At 43.4% G+C, this 23,860-nt stretch overlaps 1 protein-coding gene across 4 annotated transcripts in view; it reads right to left on the bottom strand.

Annotated features, from left to right (window-relative positions):
- Positions 1-941: 941 nt before the first annotated feature.
- The window catches only part of LOC133966240 (arginyl-tRNA--protein transferase 1), a 50,412-nt gene continuing 27,493 nt past the window's right edge, over positions 942-23,860 (bottom strand). For all 4 annotated transcript variants that reach the window (XM_062401061.1, XM_062401059.1, XM_062401060.1 and 1 more), the window contains 3 exons: positions 20,525-20,624; positions 7,427-7,547; positions 942-1,874 (listed from right to left, as the gene is read on the bottom strand). In XM_062401061.1, the coding sequence (XP_062257045.1) occupies positions 1,696-1,874; positions 7,427-7,547; positions 20,525-20,624 (400 nt within the window). In that variant the 3' untranslated portion in view covers positions 942-1,695. The remainder of the gene's footprint in view (positions 1,875-7,426; positions 7,548-20,524; positions 20,625-23,860) is intronic.

Genomic DNA, 23,860 nt, shown 5'->3' with positions numbered 1-23,860 from the left:
CAAGAAATATGCACAATGTGTCTCCAGCAGTTATTATTACTGATACTAGTATTATCATTAATAACACCATTAGAACTATAAGTATAACTTTGGTCATTTTCATTACAACCACTCTGACAGATCTTAAATATGACTGTTACACATCTGCTCCTGGTCTCTCTTCTCTCCCACCCCCCCCACCCCCTTTCCACACACTCTCCCTTATTTTTCTCTGCTCACCCCGACCCTTACCTGCAGATGGCTGCCCACACCCAGTCTTGTGCGAAATCACTCACTAATCACTATATAGCGCACTTTAGTTCTCCATTTTGAAGTGGCACCCAAATGTTTGGTTAAGTTTTTTTATACCCTATATAGTGCACAAGCGATGGTCACTAACTGAGCAACATATACCATCATGCATTGTGCTCGCGGCAGACAGACGAGAACAGTGAGGGCAGCAGGAACAGCCCGACCTGTCGTATAAATACAAATAGAAACACAGCAGCATATCACAGCACAACCTGCAGGAAACAAGTTTATGTCAACATTTAAAGATGATCAATAGGTTTTTTACCTTAAAGTATTAATACAAAAATAACCGACAACCGGGGGACACTATTGATGTTGTATGTCATAATACTGAGACAATGACGTCATCCCCGGTGCAGGGAATATTCGGAGTAGTGTCCAAAATCGTTTATTTATTTTCCCGATTACCTCACTATATACTATATAAAGTGTATATAAGTAGGGAATAGTGAGTCAGTGGGTGATTTTCAGACACACAAGTTACTTCCTTCTCAAGTTTTTTCTCTCCACAGTCACCAACGCATTCTAGCTGTTGGGTTTCTCTATATTATTGTAAGGTTTCAGCCTTAAGATAATATATGGTGTGATGTGGCGCTATACAAATAATGTTGAACTGAAATGAAAAAGAAAAGTCAAAAGGTCAAAGCACGGAATATGCAACCCCTTTATTTGGTTTAATCAAAAGAAACAGATTCAATATTAAATGAAAAGCCAAGAAAGCTATACATATAACAGACATAAACATTGAAATGGTGACTTCTTTGATTTACATAAAAATCTTTATTTCTTGGTGTAGCTTGCATCAGCTTGATGATTTCCGATGCAGAGTGAGCAACTGAGAGCCACCTTCAAAATCACTGGACAAACATTGTGGCAATGCTGACATCAAATCCATATCTGTTCAGGAGAGCTCTCCCCTGTGTGTGGCTGCATGTTCCACCAGTGACAGGTAGAGGATGGTGCAAAAGGTCAAAGTGATGAAAACATGATATTAAAATATACACTAGAGGGGCTGGCCCTTGTATGCAGGTAAAAATCAAAGAAAAGGATGAACAAGAGCTTAACTGAGAATGAATGCTGCAAAAATCATTTACAAAAAATCTACTCACAAAATAAATGCAAATGAGTCATCGCTGATATATGAGGCCAAGGAGTGAATGGCTAAAGACATACAGGAGTTACTGCATGGTTCCAGCCTGTGTAGAGCAAAGCATGGTGAACTACAACGGCGGCAGAAAGCACTTTCACAGACAGTGAGGAGACACACAGTCAGACAATAACAAAAGACACACAGTCACACAGCAACAAAGACACACAAACAGTAACAGAAACCGACAGACAGATATTGCTGGGACTAGTGTATTCGCCTGTGTTAAAAAGGTGCCGAGTAGAGACACTGTATGTCTAAGCACGGTAGAGTAAGATCCTTTCAGCACAGTCTTGGCCGAGCAGGCCGGCGAACTCCTGCACCTCCGTCTCGTCGCTGGAGCCTTTACGTTTGCGGGTGTAGGCGGCGTAAGGCATGACGGCCCGTCTGTATAGCACCATCGCTCTGCCCACGTCCTTCAGCGCCCGAGCGTCTCCTGGATACAAGCAGGCACACATGAGAACATAGTCAGGAGTGGAGAGGACACAAAAAGCACAATAAACATTGTCCTGATTTCCCCTCGCTCAATCGACTTCACCTGTGAGTGACTTGGCAGGGGAACGCCATTGTTCCGAGAAGCCGTTGGAGGAGCAGAAACCATTTTTCCCCCCGCAGCACTAATTCCAAGACGGCTCCAAAACCTGGGCTCACGGTGGTTTCATGAGCAGGCAAGATTCGCTGGCCGTGTTTATGGGGGCCTTGCTCCCCGTTGGCTCTCAAAATCTCAAAAATCTCAAAATCTCATTAGGCCTCGTGTCATGCACTGCCAACCACCACCAGACCAGAGAAAACACTGCTAATCTCAAAAGTGTGCGTGTTTAGGAGCTAAGAATGGTCCTCAGGAGAGTACAACGGAAAAAAGGGCGAAAAATGACGACCCTCACAACGAAACCGCTGCCTCCAGGAGTGAGAGGCGAAGCCAAGCTGCCCAACGCTGGTGCCAAGAGGACATGCAAGGGGGAGCACAGCAGGGAGCATCAACGGAGCCAAACGAACCCAGATACAGAGCTAATAGGTATCAAAATCCACTGTCAGCCTCCACCTCAGGATCTTGTATCTCTCTAGAGAATAACATCCAAGCTCTATAGTGACTTTAACTACCATCTTAAAATACTTTCATCTCTCTACTTAGCTCTTATTCCACTTCTTTTCGAGGTCTTCTTCTTTTTAACCTAAAATATAAAGTGCATATTGTTCCATCTTAAAACACACACAAACAATCTACACACAATGTGTCGTCCGTTCAGACTGTACTGTCTGAGAGGAAGTAGATCAAAATAAACTTCAGTCCAGGTTCTGCAGTGCGTTCGACCAGCTCGCCAGGCCCATGGCGAGACACATAATGTATGTTGAACAACAGTGAGTTAGATTTGATATTAATAGAACACAGGTTCTATTATTCACCACCACTGTTCCCTGTTAGGAAACCTATGTGGCTCAGAGCTGAGAACCAGTTGAGATGTGAGCGCACAGCTTCCTGCCCATTTCCTAAAATATCCACCAGCGGCCTGCAAATCCCACCTGGTCATCAAATCAACTGGGGAAGCAAGATTAAGGAGAAAGAATCGGGAAAAAATGCCAGATGTTACGAGATGTACCACACAACTGAAAAGAAGAGGAGTTGAGTAAAAGCATAAAGCCCACAGGCTCCTCAGCTCCATCAAGATATTTTTATATTTCAACCAAGATTTTAAACTACACAGCAAATTCATGTTTTATTTATCAGCCTCCCAGCTCAGTAATGCCCTAACCACTGTTTCCCCGGTCCTCTCCAAAAACTGCTGAGTCACATAATTAAAGAATGCTTGATACAAACTTTTAAATGAAGAAAATCAGCAGTATGGTAAGTCTCACCATGTGGGGAAAAACGTAATTTTAGAAGATGTAAACAGGTTATGTAACGTCCACATGCCCATAATTTAGCTGCATGAAGAATTAATGTGTCCTGAAGGGATGAAAGTGAAAATATCGAAAAGCTGGATGCTTCCTTAATAATTTAAGCTTCCGTCAGTATTGTCTTTCTAAGCACCGCGGGCCTCCTCATGGTTTATATCAATATGACAGTCCACTTACACAGCAGTTATGCAAAGTCACACTGTGTGACACTGTCCCCATGTTGAGATATTAAGTAGTGAACATTTTACAGACCAGCAGCATGAAGCTTTAAGATAGTCTATTAATCCTAACAGTAAAAACAAGCGGAGACCTCCCCCCCTCTCTCCTTCCCCCTTACTCAAGAAAATCCAAACATCCGTTCCTCACATAAACAACTTTCCTTTTCTTCTCCAGTCTTTCTGTCCTCCATCAATGACACCCTCCTCATTCTGAGCAGCTCCAGACCCTGCTCCTGTCAGGCCCACCGGACGTTCAGCGACACGCTGCACTGGGGTCACAGCTCCTCGGGGTTGGGGTTCAAGGGTCGGGGGGAAGAGGAGTGATGCGGGTCGGACGTGGAGTGAGAGGGTCAGGGCCGAGGCTAGAGGCCTCGACACCTCGCCACGCTCCTCTCTCCCTCTCTTTCTATCCCGAACCGTCCAAACACAGACTTTACTCTGGACACTGGTCAAAGGCCGGCCATCAGGTTACGACTGATGACTATGACCCAGTGTTGCAAATTCAAAATGGGGCTTACTTTTGAAAAGAAAAAGGCCAAAACTGTAATGTAGTGAGTAAGATGACTTCCCTTTGACTGGAAGACCTGGGTTCAAGCCCCAGTGTTAGGACACATCCGCTCAGCTGACCCTCAATCTCTGCGGCTGACCGTGAATGTTGACCTCCACATTAAAGAAAGCAACGAGAGAATGCCCCTGCAATATAAAGTACATATCCTGAGAGGACCGATATCCGTCTCCCCAGCCACTCTGTATGGGAAGCAGACTGAGAGGCAGAAAGCCTGTGTGAAGAGCAGAGCAAAGTGGTTCTGACAGTGAGACAAGATATGAAAGTGTAAGTATACACAGTAAGAGATAGAAATATAGTGGGGAAAGCAGGTGGCTTGGGGCTAATGGATGGGTGCTCTGAGGGTTGCACTGACTCCACCACCTACCAGGTAGGTTTCACTGTGCCTTGCTGAAAGCACCAATACTGTGGACACTGTCAAAATGTGTGTGTGTGTGTTTGTAGTAGTGCCTGCTGTTCGCCCTTAAGGTCCAGGGGGTGACTATTTGTGTGACACATTTCTCCAAGTGTTTATCCTGCTTTGCGGACAATGCCCCTACGTCTGTCTCTCTCAAACTGATTATGAATGTGTGTGAGAGTAGTTACATATGTGTCCCTTGAAGTGTGTGTGTGAGCGTACATACATTCGAGGGAGGCCACAACAAGGCCCTGGGGCCCTCGATGTGTCAGCAACAGGCATGTAATCAACGTAAGCCTGCTTTGGACAGAGTTGTGTAAACTTTAGATTAGCTGTCTTTACACACCTCATTAGGACAGCTCTGTAACCCGGTCACCATTTTAACACATGTCCAGCAACCCAGTTCTCATCCACCCCCCGGTGAAGCAAGTACGGAGCAGGGCTTTACTAAAAAGCCTGAGTAAGAATTAATGGGGATTTCGCAGGCAGTTTTGTCAAAACTGAATTTCTTTACATATAACTTTCTGTGAAGTTAGTTTGAGCTTTTCTTAGTCTTTTAGTTGTCAATCTTGTTTGCATGGCTAAATTTAAACTAATAACTCCAACCAAGCTTTGCAACCTAAGTTTATCTCGATCTAACCAATCTAATCATCCAGCCAAAATTAACCTTGTGTAAGGGTTATTGATAAGGTCAAGATCAATGATGATATATTCTGTTTAATAACTGTTGATCAACATAATTCAGTCAATTTCTTTTTGTGGCCATGCATAAAAAGATCCTGCAAAAGACACTTCCTATGGAGTAGGAGATTCCTTCACCATTACATGCAGTCAGGACGTCCCCAGATAGAGGTTGTAACATGTCTTTATTTATAGGCCATAAATAAGTCACACATTGACAACAGTGTGCCATGCTGCTAACCTGCCGATGACACAGGGCAGGTTGACCTGGTGACTGACTGAACACTGGCCATGCTTCTGGAGAATAAATCCTCACCACCGCTCGTCTGGCAGAGGCCATCGTTAGCCGCAGTTCAACCTCACAATCTTGGCAACAGACCTGAGAGGCCAACCATCAAGACAGCTAGCAATGAAATATAATGGCACTGTGTTCGCTTGGACAGCCAGGCCTGAAATAATGTCCGGCCCCGTCCAAGATCAACAGCTCACACAGGACTGGCAGCACCACAAGAGCCACAGACCAACATACGCTGGCCACAGTGAAAATCGCCAACTCTGAGGCCACCACTTTGTCCGCAGTCATTTGTGCCTGCTCAGGGATTAAGAGTGTGATTGACAAGTAAAAGGTGAGACCTACAAGTGGCTTAATGTTAATGGCAATGTTGTAAATGACCAGAGTACTAATTGTACTTTAAATTGCTTTATTTCTCCTGGGTGTGTTGCTTACACCAGCACTTCAAAGACTAAATCTAAAGCCAGGAAATATAAAAAAAAGGAGCAGAATCTATTATTCCTTAAAATATGAGTTAAGATTCAGATTGTTTATGGACGGTGCGCAAACTTTAGCTCATCACACAATCTGACCCTGTCATAGGGGATGTAGGAAAGGACACTGTGAGAGAAAAATGGCGTTCACCTCTCTGTCAAGTTAAAGTATGACCTCACTACAGTAAAGTCTTAGAACATCCACAGTGATACATCCCTCCCTCCTCCCCCAACTGTCTGAGAACCACTCTCTCATTTCAGTGGCAGCGTGCAGCCACCGCCTCCTTCCCTTTCACTTCTAATTTCTATAAAATAATTTTTTATCACGTCCCCCCCCGCTCTCTTCCTCCACCTATTCTTTTATTACTCCCTCTCTTAGCACCCATCTATCAGTCCCTGTTTAGTTGACATTCAAACTCTTGTCCTCTCACATCTCCTATTACTGTCGATCAGTGGCTCTTTTCTGTTCGGTGCCTGATTGGTGATGCAGATTAATGCGGGAAGAGTAAACGGCCCGGTGCCTTTGCTCACAATCAATCAGGTTACAAGCAATTACATTATCCACAGTAGGTGTATGAATGTACACATTTAAAACCCATACACACAATGTAAAGACTATCTCCAAAATAATAGATAAAATGCTTTACAGTTTTATTTTATGAAAATGTATTTATCGCAATTCAATTCCTAATATTAAAATTTAGAATGGGATTTTATTTGTTAATTTTTCCAACTGTATGAGTACAGAACATACTGTATGTGTGATTTGAATGTGACACTCTCTACATCATTTGATTACATAACTTTTTTTTAAGCCGAGCAGTTACAGACTGTGAGCTGTATAATGCAAAGAAGTTCGGTGTGAGAAGTGGGAGTTGCATGACTCTTACTGCTTATTCACCTAAAACCTCCTGGGGCGCAAAAATGCATAATAAACACAGCGGGGTGATAAGGGAGAGAGATTTAATGTAAAAGGAGACAGAGAATGAATACGTCTCCCTGGCCATGCACCAACTCAGAAAACAATTCAAAACTCTTTGTCAAAACTTTCAAACTCACTTACAGTCTCCCTGGCCTCAGGCTCTGGTAATGGGCGTCTGCCAGTCTACCGTCTCCATGCGGTTTATTACTGCTGATATCACTATTCATCTAATGACAATGCGATCCGTCCATATCGACAGCACTAGCCCTGATCTGACCACGATGAAAGATCATGGGGAGAGAAGCTTGTGTGATCAGATCTACAGGCCCCTGCTCAGTGAGTGAACGTTGGAGACGAGCCCACAGTTTTCAAAACACCATTACGGTGAAAGGAGATCAGATATGACCACATGGTTCTTGGTTTCCTTGAAAATAGCATGATGAAGACCTGCAGGATCCCAGACTGAACTCACAGCAGCAGCTCATTTTAGTTTCTTAAATGAATCATGATAAAAACAGAGTGGAGTTTTTTTTGGTTGTTGTACCTGCATCTGGATCCTGGTTGAAGCGAGCATAGCGGGAGTTCTCCAGCTGCAAGATGCATCGCTCTATTGCTACCCAGGCATAGGTCTCTGGGCACAGGAGGTCTGCCGGCCGGTACTGACCCTGGGCAATGAGAACAGGACAGAAGGAGCAGGGGTTACACAAATCAATAATTATTTAGATTATTGATCAACAGGAAATGCCAACAATCCTAAAAGGTGAGTGGCTTATCCAGCAAAATGAGTTTGAGGATTTAGCTTACTGCACTTTCATAAATGTGATAATTTTTGTTGGACATAAGCAGCTTGGGACTTTTTGATTTTTGAGCAGTTTCCTGAATTTTATTGACTTATTATTAAATCTAAAAACATCAGGGGAGATTAAATTAAAGAAAGAATAAATAATAAAAAATAAATATTTGGAGTTAAAGATTTAACAAGCCGTAAACTGACCTCAGGGTTTGAACAATGCTGTTTAAGTTTGATTTATGCTTCTCTGTGGCAGCAGTCTTATGTCATCTGCAGTGTTGAGCAGGAAACTAAACACACAACTGTATTGTAACGTGTGCTTGTGAAACAGGTACAAGTCGGTATTTGACCTAACATTTTGGATAGAAAATAAACCAAGCTGAACAAGAACAGCTGCGGGGGCAAAGAAATAAAAGTGAGAGAGGTAGAAAATGAATGAAGAGAAGGAGGGGAAAGAGAACGCCATTATCAGGGACCTGCGTTCTATCACATGACCCCAAACAAATACAAACTGCCGAGATAGCTCTGTAAACAAGCAGGCGCCTGCCTCAGGCCTGCTGCACTGTCTCAACACGCACAACATTATTTATAGTTTATTTGACATTAAACTTCAGGGCATTTCATGAGCACATCATTTTGGGTCAAAGGGTTTTGGGTGATTACATTTATTACAACTATTGTTATACCGAATTCAGCGTAAGCAAGACAAAGGAAATTCCATCATTCTAAAAAGCTGTTGTTAAACAAACACTGACCACAGCCGATGTGTCAGTGGGCCTATGTAGGAAACGTGCTGCCTGTTTTTACACACAGGATAGGACAGGAAAAGCAATGACTGCGGAATGCAAAGGATACACTGATAGTCAAAAATTACCCTCAAGGTGGGATCCTCATCTAGATCCACATTTCTGCTCGACCCTAAAATTAATTAAAGGGCTACAGGTAAAAGGCCAAAAAGTATTACAGGATTCTACAGCTGCCATAGGGTCTGAGTGTAAGAACATATATTAACGAGTCATTTGCTCTGGACATTTTCCAGAACTTTTTCTGCCAGTCCTGTAGGACTGAGCCCATGTCAGAATACAGCAGGAAAAGTTCCAGAATAACTCATATTGAGCAAGTTGGGGTGTTGGTGACATTTCTAACATGAGATGGACGGCGAAACTGAAAACCCCCCTAAAAAAACCCAGTATGTAATAGAGGTGCAATACATGTATAAGACACTGGCGAAGACGTAAACTTGGAAAAACACAAGATTTGGGAGCTGAACAATAAAGGTTGATGCAGGTGTCAATGTTCAGTAAACAAAGACAGGTGTTTCCCACAGCAGGGTGTCAAGTCCTGCCTCCTTTATGCTCTACCCAGAGGCCACCGCTCGTCCTCAATTTTACTGATATCTTTCAGATGTTGAGAACGCATCTGACCTGGACAATCTCCTGCTGCATTCTTCATATATGAAAGTCTGTTCATATCTGAAAATGGCTATATGTTCATTCCAAATTGTGTATGTGCCGACACCGCCACACATGGCTGTAAAGAGAAAAACTCAGAGTGAAGCAAAAGACAAAAACATGCTTTAAGTGCTTCTGCTAACAGATGGATCGAGGTGGAATGCTGTGAATCTGTAACTGCGACGGACACACACATTGATCGGATGCTCTCCGTGTCCCAACAACCTACAACCTTCTACAACTGTCAGCACAGTCAGCTTGACACTCTCACACTCTACCTCACCTCTATACACTCTTTCAACACTGCAGTGGAACACACACTCTTCCACACTCACACACCTGCTCAGCAGGAGTTCCTGCAATAGGCCCCAGCAGCCTGGCATTGTACTTCAACTCAACCTGGGGCAGCAGAGGGAGGGTGGAAGCAGAGAAAGGGAGCTGGAGCAGAATGTGAATGGAGCAGCCTTTAAAGAGAAACTGGAAGACTTTCTGCAGCTTGTGTCAGAATGCATCAGTAGAAGAAATAAGGTGGATCCTTGCAGGCCTACAGTTTGTGACTACAGAGTGAAATGATATATCCAGTCCTGCGCTGTGAAGTTACAGCAGAAAGAGAGGCCTATCTAACCTAAATGAGACTCAGTCTGCTAACGGCTAAGGCACAATCCCTCTTTTCTCCCCTTCAAAAGAAGAAAGGATGCAGAGTGGGATGAAGGGTATGAAAGGACACAGCTATTAGTGGTCTGGACAGAGGAGAGAGAAAAGAAGAAAGGAGGAATAAAATGAAAAGCTTGCTTTTCCACTATCTATCTGTCAGCTTCTGTTTTTTATTGGACTGACTTTCTTTATCTTCCCTCTTATTTTTGTTCCCCTTCCCCATGTTGGCTCGAAGGCCCTGTAATTCACGGCAGCCCCTGCAGCTTCCTTGGCTCGACCTTCAGCCATGCATTTTCTGCCTTTGCCGCAGCTTGCTCACATCATCCATCTCTTAATCTAACAGTTACTTACAGAATACCAACAGAGAAGGTATTGGTTTTCTCAAACTTCGATTCTTTGTGGAGAAGACTGATGAGCCAAGTTCAACCAATCTAATAACTGAACGTGAAATGGCCCTTTCATAAACATCTATGTTGCTGAGGGGCTGTAAGCTCAGCTATAAAGAGGCCCCAGAAAAAGCCATTTTCACACATGAACTCCGCAAAGCAGCAGGAGATTCTCAGCTCAGACACATTCCCCACACAGAATTCTCCAGAGCGTTAAGGCGAGGGGTGGTGCTAGGGTAGAGCATGCAGGGTGCAGAATCTAACAAATTAATTATGGTGCAGAAATCACATGTTTTTGTTTACCAAACATCAACGTCAGCATCAGCCTTCATCACCAAAAGCTCTTTTGACATCTTTGTCGTGTCATCTACGTTGTGACGCTGCTTTTTCCCCTAGAGATATGTGTTTTTTGTTTTTGCATTTGTTAGAAACGTCAATAGCACGCCCTCTCATTCATGTTGAGCCCTTGCCTACTGCTTTCTCACATGGGGTTTACTAGGGGGCTGGCAGAAAAAACCTGCAGCCTCTCATTATGGTTCGTACATCCAGCCCCTCCAGAGAATGTCAGGAAATTATCCGAAGTTCAGTGCATAACTGAAAGCAACTGAGGTGTAGTTGGACTACATGGGAATCCCCAAAAAGCCAAAAGTTTTTGTGCAAGTATATGTGTGTATTATATATGTGTACACCAGGCTATGTGTGTGTTTGATGGTTATGCTGCCACTTTATAGATAAACAGGATGAGGCTTTCCAGACAAGGGCTTGGTCCCCCTCTCTTCAGTAGCTCTATTCCTCCCTTTCTAAATACCCAAACCCTCCCACACTAACCAATCCGTCACCATCCTTCCCTCCTTCCTTCGCTTGCAAGTTCAGACCGACATTGCGGTGATGCAGATGACTGACAACCTTTGAAAGGCTTGTTTAGCGAGACGGAGATGAACAAATGAGCGGAGAAGGAAGAAAACGAGTACAGCTTTGGCTGCCATCAGAGGTGTGAGGAAACGAGATGGCGATAGGGGCAAGACGGGAAGGGAGGAGAGGAAAATTAGGTGCAGATGAGTAGAGGGATGGTATTTAAAGTAAATGGGACTTAAACTGAGGGGAGCTGATGGAAGTGATAGGAGCCTTGTGAGGGCCAGGACAGATGATGTTGGAAGCCGGGGAGGAAGAGGGAGGGCTTGGAAAGAGACAGCTAGAGGGGAGGTGGGGATATGAGCAGATTCAATAGTTGCCACATAAAGAGAGGGAAACTTAACAAAATGGAAACTGTACATTTACAAGTGACAGAACCCTCTGAGTCATCGAAACCTAGTGTTATGATGATGTAAGTGCAGAGGTCACTGTTTATAGGAAAGCAATATTCTGCAGTGCAAATTTCACGATGAACTAAACTTTAACAAAGCAGGGAGGAAAATTACTCAAACCTCATTCAAATAACAAGCTGCCCCAGTGTAAACAATTACACAACCTCCATCATCAGTAAATAAACACATATCTCCACACAGCTGGACATGCAGTTGCTCAACACTTTGGAGATCTATTATCACTCAGAGCCCCTCTGTGACACAACATCACCCACTCTTTCCAGGCCACACAGGCTTTATTCTCATTCAGGAAGCAGAGTGAACTTTATGACCAACGCATAACTGTCACCTTCTTCCTCTCCGTCAATGTGCGCCCTGCCCTGCCCTGTCTTCAAGTTCTGTCTTGTTATCTCACACCTCTCATGATAGGGAGGATGCCCCAGGCCCGTACCTATGATTTATATGATAAGCAATTAATCAGACACATAACTTGAGTGTTTCACTGCGGCTGAGGACTTATCATGAAAACCTATACCTCTCTTGGGCCCTCTGCGCCTTTTCTTCCTCTTTACCTGACAAGAAATCAGGCATGCGAGATTTGGTTAGTGTAGCACGCACTAGAAATTTTTTTCACAATATAATGATTAATAGATATGATGAGAAAATATAAAAACTTAGAATTTAAAGCAAGGTTTGGTGAGCCTGGCGAAGCTGGCAAGAGCAGGCTATGCTTTGAAAAACTACATCCAATACCACTACATCCAACCCCCTCCCATCAGCTCTCACATCAAAGCTACACCTCTGAAAAACATGTACGTTTCGGACAACTACTGGTACGTGAAGAGGATTTCAACAAATTTGTTATAAAATGTTTCCTTAGCTCCTTTGCATCTCAGATCACACTATGTCTAAAATGTCCAAAAGTGGGTTGAAAAAGCAGTAAACAGTACAATAAAGCATCAGCAATTTATTAAATTCCTAGACTGACGCCCGAGATCGTATAAACAGGAACTTTTCTCCTGCATTAAATTACCTTGTATTTTATTATTATTCCAGATATAAAATGCAGCTATATGCCCTTATGGAAGAGCCCTAAGTACCTTCATATCTTCCAATATAGAGAGACTTTTGGATGATCTTACTCGTCGTTTTATCGTCACACAGCAGAGTCACAGTTCAGTGGTCCTCGTTCAGGATTGGTGGATGAGAGACCAGGAGAAAGGAGGTGGACTCGTCGCAGTATGAAGGTTTCCCTGCCTTCATCTGCGTTACTTTACACCCACATCTGCTGCTGATTTCCTGCTCAAATCTCCAGTTGAGTTTTCACCCACACTACCCCATAGCTGAAGTGTCACTGTGTATGCGTGTGCACAAGTCAGACACTGTGCACAAAGTCTAAATGCAGTCTACACGAGTTTCTCCTTGTAAACAGTATCAGTACAGCTCAAATCACTTGAGGAAAGAGCGTTAAGTTATACAGTAATCTGCTGGTCTACTGAACGCCTACTTAAGAGTGAGACAGAGTGGCTCCAAGAGTGTGATGCAAGACAGGTCGCAGAATAGATGAGGTCACTAATGTAAGACCCTCTTTGGCTCTAGCAAAAGATATATTATCAAAAAATAACGTGCAACACAAAAAAGGAACCGTTTTATTATATTAGCTTGGACACAATAGTGAATAGGATATGTCAGGATAAGCCTATATATTGATCGAGCACTCTTAAAATGAAATGAACATTTGACCCTTCAGAGTATGTTATTCAACTGGCTGTCACCCGGGACGTGACTGAACTGGGAGGTTGTACAAAGAGGCCTAGTGTGACCCAGAGGCAGGCAGATCTAACCTGGACTGTCCCGGGCCAGCTCTCTGACCCAGGGTCACATTCAGCCGATCTTAGCCAAAAATCAATAAACAGAGGCCTTGATCCCTACATCCGTAGTCTCTCTTAAACGTAAAGCTCTCACAATACAACCCCTCTATAGTCTGAGGACTGTTGAAACACACACATTCTGTCCAGACAAGGGGCAGAGGCTGGGGAGGGGGCTGCTGACGGACACATGTAAACAGCGAGGTTCACACAAACAAATGCAGCTTGACAAAAAGCAATAAAAACGGAGCAGCCTGGACAGGGGGACAGCACCAATGAAAGACATGTCCAAACAAGGTGTCTCTCAGAATAGACTATATGTAAATATGCATATGTGTGAGGTTTACGAGTGACTGCTCTGAACATGTCTGGTGTCTGAGTTTTGGGAGATTTACGCTTACTGCTGCTGTTTAAACACTCGGGGCCTGCCAAGGCCTTTTCACCCTGCTCAACACATTACCACAGAGCGCCCTTCAAATAAAGCTTCCAGGCTGGTAAGTCTCCCCCTTGGGCCCCTATACAATCCCCCCTTCCATCCATCCCACTCAATCCAGGCACTCCCTCGTCCTGGCTATGCGTCACGGCTCCACGGATGACAGGTTAATGAGGAGAAAATATTTTTACAGGATCGCATTTCGACGAAGCCCTGAGAACCAATGGCAGCACTTTTATGGGCATCAGCTCACAGACTGGGTACTTTTATCTCTTTATCTCCCCCGGCTTTATGGGCAGGCGAGCTCTTACGCCTGTCTGACACAGACCACAGCTTACTGACTCGTAGTGAGAACTGCAGACTCTAATCTTGGTCTTAAAACTCCACTTCTAACTTCTGAGTGTTAGAAGTTAGCGGCCGTCCACCCACACTCTGAATAAATGTCTGAGTGCATTTATGAGACCAGCTCAGTCTGTCCAACAGTGCTTATCAAAGATCTGAATGCATTCCCTTGTCAAAAAGAAGCCAGGCATTACAGACAAAGTGGTGCAGCTGCAGCAGATTTGAAAAATAAATAGTGGCAAAGGTAATGGCAAGGCAAACACCTCAGCCTGGCAGCTAGAGGGCTCTGGATCAGCTCAGCATGACAACATCTCTAAACTTGCATTTTTTCACCCTTGTGACCTTCACACCTCCCCCTTGCACTTACCCTCTCTGCCACCCGCCTTCACCTAGCTCCGTCCTTCCACCAGCAGTGAGACTGAATAATCTGACCTGACCTCTTGAACTATGCCCCGTCAGCTCCTCACCCTGTCAGCACTCCTGCTAGGGGGTGCCATGCCAGGGCCGCCCCCAGACCGTGCCGTGGCCTGCAAATGATTTGTTAAAAACACAACTGTGGCAAGACGTTGGGAAAACAAAAAGAGATGATGAGGCATAAAAGAGAAGTAAAATTATCAAAAACTTTAAACAAATGTTACTGCTGAGAGGTGCACGGTTGGTGGTCTCCTGTCGACCTAAATCAAACAATGCTCTTTCTGTCAGAAAGGCTCCAATTTAAAACGGGGGGGAGGAGGGGAGAAAACTGGAAAGCAACGAAAGGCTTTAGCTTGTAAATTTCACAGAACGGGTGAAAATGGACCTGCTTGGCTTTGATCTTATTTTGATGGGCACTTGTTTTGATTGGCACATTTTTGGATGGTATTGCAATTGGCAGAAAAATGCAGTCCGAAAATCAACCGAGTACTGCTTCATCTAAGGAAAACGAGAGAGCAAAACCAACAAGAGGGCTAAAGAAGCAAAGTATGATGGTAAACACATGAGAAAAGCCATTAGCTTCAACATGGAACCCTGCACTCACCTCTGTAACTTTATACCACCTCTATTTGAGCCACGGTGCATCATAGCACGTGAACATGAACATTGGAGGAACAGGATCGGGGTCACCCGTGCTTGCTATCGCTGTAATAACGTTAGATTAAATGAACAAAACGTGTTTCAAAGCTTTATCGCTGAATGAAATCAGTTGAAGGTTTTTTCAGACTGATCCCTACTGTCTCATCCCAACCAGCATGATGGCGGGTTTCCTGAGCAGTTGTTGAAAGGAGCATGGAAAGAAACAGAAGGGGTGGCTGCACTGTGCCTGGACACGTAGGACCTGTGGAGCGTTAACCCACTGCTCAACACAAACACTGATGTACACTGTAAACTTTTCCAACTACTCATCAAAATTAAAAGGCTTATAATGTTTATGCCTGGAGCAAAACAGTAGTCAATCATAAACATGGGATAGAAATGCCCTTATGAAAAAGGTTGTGCACTAGTATGGGAAACACCCACCTCTAAATGCCTCAAACGCACTCACTGTCGTTCTTAATCTGCCCAGATGTACAACAAGTGACGCGTAGAATGTGAGGTCACATTCGCACACATAACATACTGTCTGAATGGGCCCCTTCATGTGAATAACATGCATTCAGAGTCCCGATAGCTGTGGCTGAGAGCCTTCTAGCATGTCATAGCCTGCCTCTGCGTACCTGGAGAGGTGACAGAAAGTTTGAGGCAAAAGTTCATTATATTAACATATGCTGCTGGTTATTGCTGGTAAGATATCGAGGTGTTGCTCTGTCAAATGTTCAGAATTGACTTTACTGAACTTTAAATGAAATCTGGAAGAAAGAGAATAAAAACTACGAGAATCAACTTCAATCAAAGTTTACTAAGTGAACGTCTGTCTGCTGTGTGCCTTTGGAAATGAGGTCCGATGTACATGCCTGAGCTGGGAGTCACTCCGTTGTGTCTGATTGATGTCATGATAATTTAGCTCATGCTACAGGTGACAGAAAAGCCCACAGGCACACACTAATTAAGGTAAACATTAGCATACGAGCAACTGACTGAGATTAACATCAACTTCTTCAGTATCCTGACACACTGTTCCCACACAGTGGCTGCAGACACCTGGTTACATGAATTTCAGTTCTGCTGAATTCAATAGCTTCGGCCATGTGGAAAACTGGTGGCTGTTTCCAGAGAACCCACCGGCTCTGTGTCACTATTTGTTGTTTGTCGGCAAGGAGGAGTTGGGTTGAAAGGGAACGGAGCTGCAGCTGCTGCGAAAGGCCTTTTAAAAATCATGGAAGTACCACCGGGAAACGAATAGTCCTTTTCATCTTGCCTCCTTTTCTCATTTGGCACACATTTTGTCACTTCTCTACTTTTTCTCTCTCCATCTGCCCTCTTCCTCCTCTTTTCGCTCACTCAGTCATTCTTTCTCTGTGTGGAAAACGAAATGGTTTCCTGGGCTCAGAGCGAGACATTCTTTCACTGTGAACAATAATAACAAGAGTAAGAGCCTCTTCATGTGACTCGCTCACTCCCTCAGCAAAGTGGGTAAACCTGGTATTCTCTCTGTGTGTGTGTGTATTCTCTCTAAGTGTATGTGTGTGTGTGGGTGGGTGGGTGTGTGTACGTGCAAGTGTTTCATGTGTTTAAACCAGGTACTGCAGACTGGTAAAGCAGACTGGATGACCGCCTCATTTGTTATCATCAAAGTCTGCTTATTCAGTACTTATGTCAAAGTAACTGACACAGACAAGCGCTCAGGCATGCACACATCTCTGTGAAGAAATGGAAAATCACTATAACGCCACATGGATCTATTACTCTTTGTTCTGTCCAGAATAAAGACGTGGAAATTTATCAAACAAAAGCTTATGAAACTCTCTTACAAGCTGCTTAAACTGGATGGTGGAGGAACTGGAGGACAAGGACATTTTAAGAAAAATAAGTAAGTTCAAATCCAGGTTAAGGCATTTTTTTTCTGTTTTAGAAACATAATGTAGATCATGTCAAGAGGTGAAGTCAACCTCAGGTACTATTAAACTATTCAAACATAAACCAAGGTTGTATCCAGATATAGACCAACTGCATGTTTTGATGGTGGCCAGAACAAGATATGTATGAGCTCTTCAGTCCGCAGCCAGATGTACATTTTCTGTGTTTGACCACAATCTAACCCAATAAGCTAGAAATCTGGTGCAAAGAGCCAGAGATCTTGGCTTGCTAACCCGCAAAGTCTCAGAGTCAAGGCATGAGGATGGTTGATTCAATGACTCCTAGCAGCACATGAGAGGCATTGTTAAGAGTGGCAGGAGGGCCAAGACCTTTGGTCTCTCTTAGCCTCCAACTGCTTCACCTTCTGCTCTCTACAGCTCAACATCAGAGGGCCAGGGAGGGCCAAAGGACTAGGGACAGTAGCCAGGGGCAGGATGTCACGTCTAACTCTGAATCCAATAGCCAAACCAACAAGGCTCTGTGGGACGCTCCCTCCCAGCAATGAGAACAAAGGAGAGGGCCTGACACTGGCCAGGCAGTCCTCTGTTCCTGGCTGGACTCCAAGTCTTCTAGGACCCTTTAAGGCTGCTCTACAGGACCATGTCCAGGCTTTGGCACTGCTAAGATGTTTTCATCCCATTGCACATGGCGCAGTTCCCTTGGGCATGCAGGGATGTGACCTTGCAGAAAGGACTTTCTTCCCAACACAAGAATACACAGAGTCCAGTCTCAGACTGGAGCTTTACACTGTCCAATCCTGAACACAAAAGGCAACAGCTCAGGTGGAGGCTTAAAGTGTTAACTTACTACTAGTTTTCAAAAATTTGTTCACAATGCCTCTGGTATCAGATACACAAACAATGCAGCTCAATTACTCCTCAAGGAATTAGAGCACTGTATGAACAATTTTGTGGAATTCCCCAGCGAGGAAACTGGTTTTAGTTTTATTATCATTTTAGCATTTTAGTGGAGTTAAAAAAAAAAAAAAACACATCTGAAGTTGAATGTTTCCTAGACACACTTGGTGTTTTTATAATTTGTTCCCACAAACATTTCTGTGCAAATAACATTTTTTAAATAAAGCCTGTAAAATGTTTATATCGTTCTTAAAAGATTACAGTCTAAGTGCCATTTTGGTTATTTTGTATTTTTATATTTATCCAAACCCCACCTAGAATGCACAGAGGGTCCAAAAAGAAGGGGCCTTTTTGTTTTGAAACATCTCCACATTACTTTGGACATGGTCTTAGAAAGCGATGGGTACAGAGAGTTCCCAAAGAAGTGGCAAGTGGAAAAGAGGGAGTGGATGGATAAAATGGAGAGAGGGAGTAGTATTGAAGGAGCTTGAGTGGTGTCCAGCGGGGTTCAAGTGTTGGTGTTTTGGTCCCTAAAGAAGCAAGCAGCAGGAACTGAGATCCAGATCCAGTAAACCCCCTGCAGAATAACAGTAGAGTTAGGGGCTCCCCTATTTTAGAGACTGGAACAATTCCACGGTATGTCTGTGCATTAATGAACTACTCTGCCTCATATGCAAATCAGACAATGGAGTGAGAGACTGTGCATGCGGTGGGAGTGTGTTTGAGCGTGGGTGTGTTTCTGTGGGAGATTGAGAGCCCAAAGGTGGGAACTGGGCAACCTTCTCACCCTTGTACTGTGTTCCACCAAAAAGAGAAAAATAGGAAAAGTGGGGAGGTTGTGAACAAGACACTGCAGTGGCCGACACACAAAAACAGATATGGGGGGTTTAGAGTAAATGCCAGCACAGGGAGGGGGGGTTAGGTGCTGTGGTAACAGCGGTCTCAGACAAACACTGTGATCAAGATTCAATGCACAGGCGCAGAAGCAGAGCACACACACACATGCTCCCAGAGAAAAGAGAACAGAGAAAATGGGCAGCGCACTATGCAAACGCTAAAACAAGATGTAAATGGATACAAAGATGTGGCACTTTGCCATAATCCCCAACAAGACATCACTCTCCCATGTGCACAAAATAAAAGCTCTGGGAACATCTGAATGAAATGACTGAGAAATAGAGGAATTAGTAAATGAAAGAGAGAAAGAGATGAATGGTAAAACTTGGTCAATCTTCGCCAAACTAATGGAATTGCTTTCTTCTACTGTCCTCCTAACGTGATGGGTCTTTAAGTGCTGTTTGTTGTGAATGTTGGTGAGTCGCAGCAGCTAAAGGCCACCGATTATATGCGTGTAAAAAATACACATATCTCTGTATATGAGCTGCACATCTCTTGCTGGTGAGCTGCTGTTACAGGCCTGACCTCCCTCTCAACCTTTAATGTCTTCAGCAGGCCTGTCCTCTCTTCATTCCTTGTACCTCCCCTCCATCCCTTTTTCCCCTGGAACTCTCTATGTCTATACGCGGATTCCCTCCATCAAATTACTATATATTTCTCCTTGTTTATCTTTGGGTTTACATCATATGAATAGACTGTTTAGGTTTAACAACCTTCCCATTTGCAAATGAGAATATAATGAACCTTAAATGTATGTATTTTGAATTTCTATGTTTACATTTAGCAGCACTACACAAGTTTTTACTTTATCTTCATAAAGTAAATAAGCAATCCTTAACATCAATAAGATGTGAACAGTTTTTATGAGGTACACCTGTACACATAATTTGAACATATAGATATTTATCAATGTACATTTATCTTTATAAGTCTTTCGCTCTTTAACTTTTGTCTAGTATGTAAATCACTGCTTCTTAATTTTGTTACACTCTGCAATAAAAGGAATACGTCTCTATTCTATCTCAATAGAAACAAAAAGAATGCTTAGTAGCATCATCCTGATTAGCCCATGAAACACGGTCTTACTGTCTGTCCTGTTACACTGACAATCCAGAACAGATCCTCTCATGTACAGAGAGATGCTGTGGAAGTGAAGCTCAGTGTGAAACATCAAAACAAGAAACAGGCAGAGCAGAAATATTTGTCTCATGCAAAATGGGCTTGCTCATCAAAATGCTAGTCATCGTTCATTGTGACATTTTTGGGGAGCGAGGGACGTTTCAGTGAAATATTGTAAACAAACCTTGGAAAATTACTTTTAAAAACTGTCCACCCATATGACCCAGTTGTCATTATCAGTTTAAAAGAAATAAGAATTTACAGACAGAGAAGAGGAACATAAAATTGGCCGTGATTCCATCAGCTTTTCTTGTGGCAAAGACAAAACAGGTAAAGTTTTAAGTCAGACCTTGAGCTGGTATTGCGAAAATGTACAACTACTTTGACACTAAGTAAAGAAACACGATGTAAACTTAGAAAACATTCTGTATCAACCTTGTGGGTATGCAGTTTTTTTTTCAACTGAATGTAATTTGTGACAACATCAAGATCATATATGGAGATGCTGTTATACACAGTTTAAAACTGTGTCGCAGGTAATTCATACCTTATAACGCATCTTGGGACAGGAGTGTATGTAGAAGCCCAGGTAGTAGTAGGACAGCTTAGGGGACTGTTTCTGCAGCTGCCGAGTGAAAGCAATCTCCCTGTGGTGGAATACACAGAAACATACCTGTTCAGAGGAGGACTGCAAAGACACGCACATGCTTCATTCCTTCAAAAACAGCGCGCACGCACACACACATCCATGCACGCACGCACGCACGCAGGCAGTTGGTGTTTATTTCTTGGTATGATGGCTCACTGAAGTTAACTGTTTTTTTTGTCAATGCTGGGTGGAGATGCACTGCAGTGAGCATGGGTTTAAGATGTACAATCATAATCACAATCAAATCATGCATAATCATGTTTGCATTGAATTTACAATTTGTTTATGTCAACAAAACAAACGAAATCATTTTAAACATACATTATTTAAAGTTTGTGGGAATTAAAGCAAAATAGTTTTCATTGCGTTTCAGCAGCACAAATATATCCACATCCAGACGTAGTGAAGGTTCATTTTGAATATATTGAAGAATATAATTTTGTATGTGTAAATGAACATGAAGAAAATAAAACAGGCACTGGTAGCTCTACCTAGAGCAGTGCCCAAGCTGAGGAAGTAAACACCCACTCTCAAAAAGGCAGCTTTTCCTGGTCTCATTTCATTACACAAAAACAACTGCCTTCTCTAACACCATTGAGTCCTTGGATGGAAAAGAAGGTGAGGAAGAAAGAGGGATAGAGCGCATTAAATAAAGATTTAGAACCTAGAAGATTTATTCAGCTTCTTCAAATACAGTAAATGTCTTGCTGGCTTTATTATTCATCAATAGTTTCTTCCTTAATTGCATCCTTTTAGTAAAAGCCTTTCCCCCCCCTTTCCCTCCACCATTTCCTTCACTATTCCATAACTGAATTCCAGCTCCTCTTTCTTCTCTCTTTTTGTTTCACTCTTCCTTCCACCCCTCCGTGTTTCACCCGCTCAAATGGAACGGGGAGCCTTCCCTTTCTTACAACACTTAGGAGAGAGAGAGAAAAGAGGCCTTAAAATAAAATGGATGCACTGAAAAATAAGACATGGGACAAAGCAGGCCAAGCCAGGGAGGGGGAGAGGGAGAGGGAGAGAGAGCAGGAGGAGAATATAAAAGAGGAGGGTCAAGAAAGAGAAAGGGAGACAGAAGAGAGGCAGCTAGAGCGAGGTGCTAGAAGGTCACCCGCTTGCTGCCAGGTTCCTGGGTTCCCATCCCCTCTCCACAAAAGGGCCCGGCAAGCCTGAATTGGGGGAGGGGGGTCAAGAGAGGCGAGGGGCCCATTCACAAAAAGCCCTGCACCCCCACCTTCACTTGAAGCCTTCACACCCCCACCTCAACCCCCATGGCAGCAGCTTGAGTCCACCATTATCCCCTCTTCAGCCATCTGACACTCCAGCACAAGCCAATTATCAAGCCCTCTGCTCCTGCACAGCTTCGCTCATACTGATGTGCATACACATACACACCCAGCCACAAAGGGCCCATAATGGTGCACAACACGAGGTGCTTACTGCAGCCTCACATGCATGTGGAAATATTTCATTACAAAACATTACAGGAATAGTGTTGATTAGCTAGATATAAAATGCAAAGTGAGCTATAGCGAAGCGAAGCACACAGAGGCTTGTTTAGCTGAAGGAGATTTGCTGAAACTCACACTGCAACTGTGTGTTCCTAATATAAATTACTAGGGATGTCCCAAGTCAGTCTGCAAGATTAAGTTGGGGCCATACAGATTTGATGGAAAAGAAATGGCAAACGCAGAAGCTGATCATTTTGAACCCCCTGTTTGTTTGCTCTGGCAAAGTAGCTCCATCAGGATCTTTAAAAAACTTAAAATCAGCTGCACAGAATTGCACATAATTAGCATAACAGCAGTTTGCAGTTCCAGTCAACAATATGAAAGCATGCTGCAACATGTGTATGAAGCGGTTTGGGTATTAAAGAAAACGTTGCTTAACACCTGCTTTATTTTGCAGGTGCAACACTTCAAAAGTGTTATTGTAACTGCATTATTTTCTTCAAGAATTATATAGGACATGGGACCCTACACAAAGTATCATAATAAATCATTAACGGAAAGATGTAATCCAGGTTGCACTTATTTAAAAACTGAGGTTTCTCGCTTTCAAAAATCAAATAAGTTTTACTTGTTTCATGTGTATAACAAATATTGGATTGGATGTCAAATCAAAAATAACTTAGATCAGTTTAACGGACAACACAACATAATCAGGATATCCCTGTGAGAAAGTGATCCAGGTTGGACACCAGCTGGGTTTCCAACACAGAGCCTCTGGGACCTCATTATGTCCCTCTTTTTTTCTTCTCCTCCTCCTCCTCCTTCTTCTTTCCTTAGGCCCAAGCAGCCACACTCCTGCTAGACATTTCTCAACATCCCCCTCTCCTGTTTCTTCTGCTGAATAACATATACACAAACAGTTGCACAAAAGACAGCTCTGTACCTGTTTTTGAACTACTATAAAGCCTAACATACATATTTAACCCCAACTGTAACATAATATAAACTCTATCTTTTGTCCCTAATGGCAACTGGGAAACAAATGTTCGACAAATTAAGGATCCCACTGGGATCTTAGTGAAAATCCATCAAACTGGATGCAGACATGCATTCTGTACCATGAGTTGGACAGACTCAGCCAAGCCAAGCAGACCAGGGAGTGTCCAGAGCTGATCAAAGAACTGGAGTCTCGGGTCTGAAAACACGCTCCCTTCTTTCTCCGAGGCCTCCTCCAAACACCGAGCACTCTGTGTTACACTTGGAGTCAGACTCTTGAAATAATAAGTGATGGGGAACTGTGTGCTTTGCTATGGCCAGGGTGTTCCATGAGCACAGCCTAACTGTTTTAACTGCCAGGCTGACTTAGTGCATGACGCACATGTATGACCACTAATACCTGTGCACACCAGTTTCAAGCAGAGATCGCTCAGTCGCGCACATCTGTGCAGAAACATCTTAAAAAGCCTCTCACATCATTGGGTTACTTTTTTACAGGAAACACCAGATATGTGCCCCTGCAATGTACGTGTGTGTTCTCTTATTTCATCTTGGCACAGAGAACTGTCGTCAGCTGAACCACAAACAGACCACTGCCTCAAACAATCATGTGCGAGGGAAGGAGGTATGTTTCCCAACCTCGAGTATTATGGCACTTATAGTATACAGTTCTAAGCAAAGATAAAGTTTGGGAGGAGCTGAAAAGATCAAGAGTCTGGGGGAGAGCAGGTTATGGGGAGGGCAAATGTGAGGGAATGAGAAGGGAGGAGGAAGAAAAGTAAGAACA

The sequence above is a fragment of the Platichthys flesus genome, chromosome 12, assembly GCF_949316205.1.
Source record: "Platichthys flesus chromosome 12, fPlaFle2.1, whole genome shotgun sequence".
Taxonomy (NCBI): domain Eukaryota; kingdom Metazoa; phylum Chordata; class Actinopteri; order Pleuronectiformes; family Pleuronectidae; genus Platichthys; species Platichthys flesus.
The sequence above is the reverse complement of the archived record's forward strand: the minus strand, read 5'-3'. Positions and strand labels throughout refer to the sequence as shown.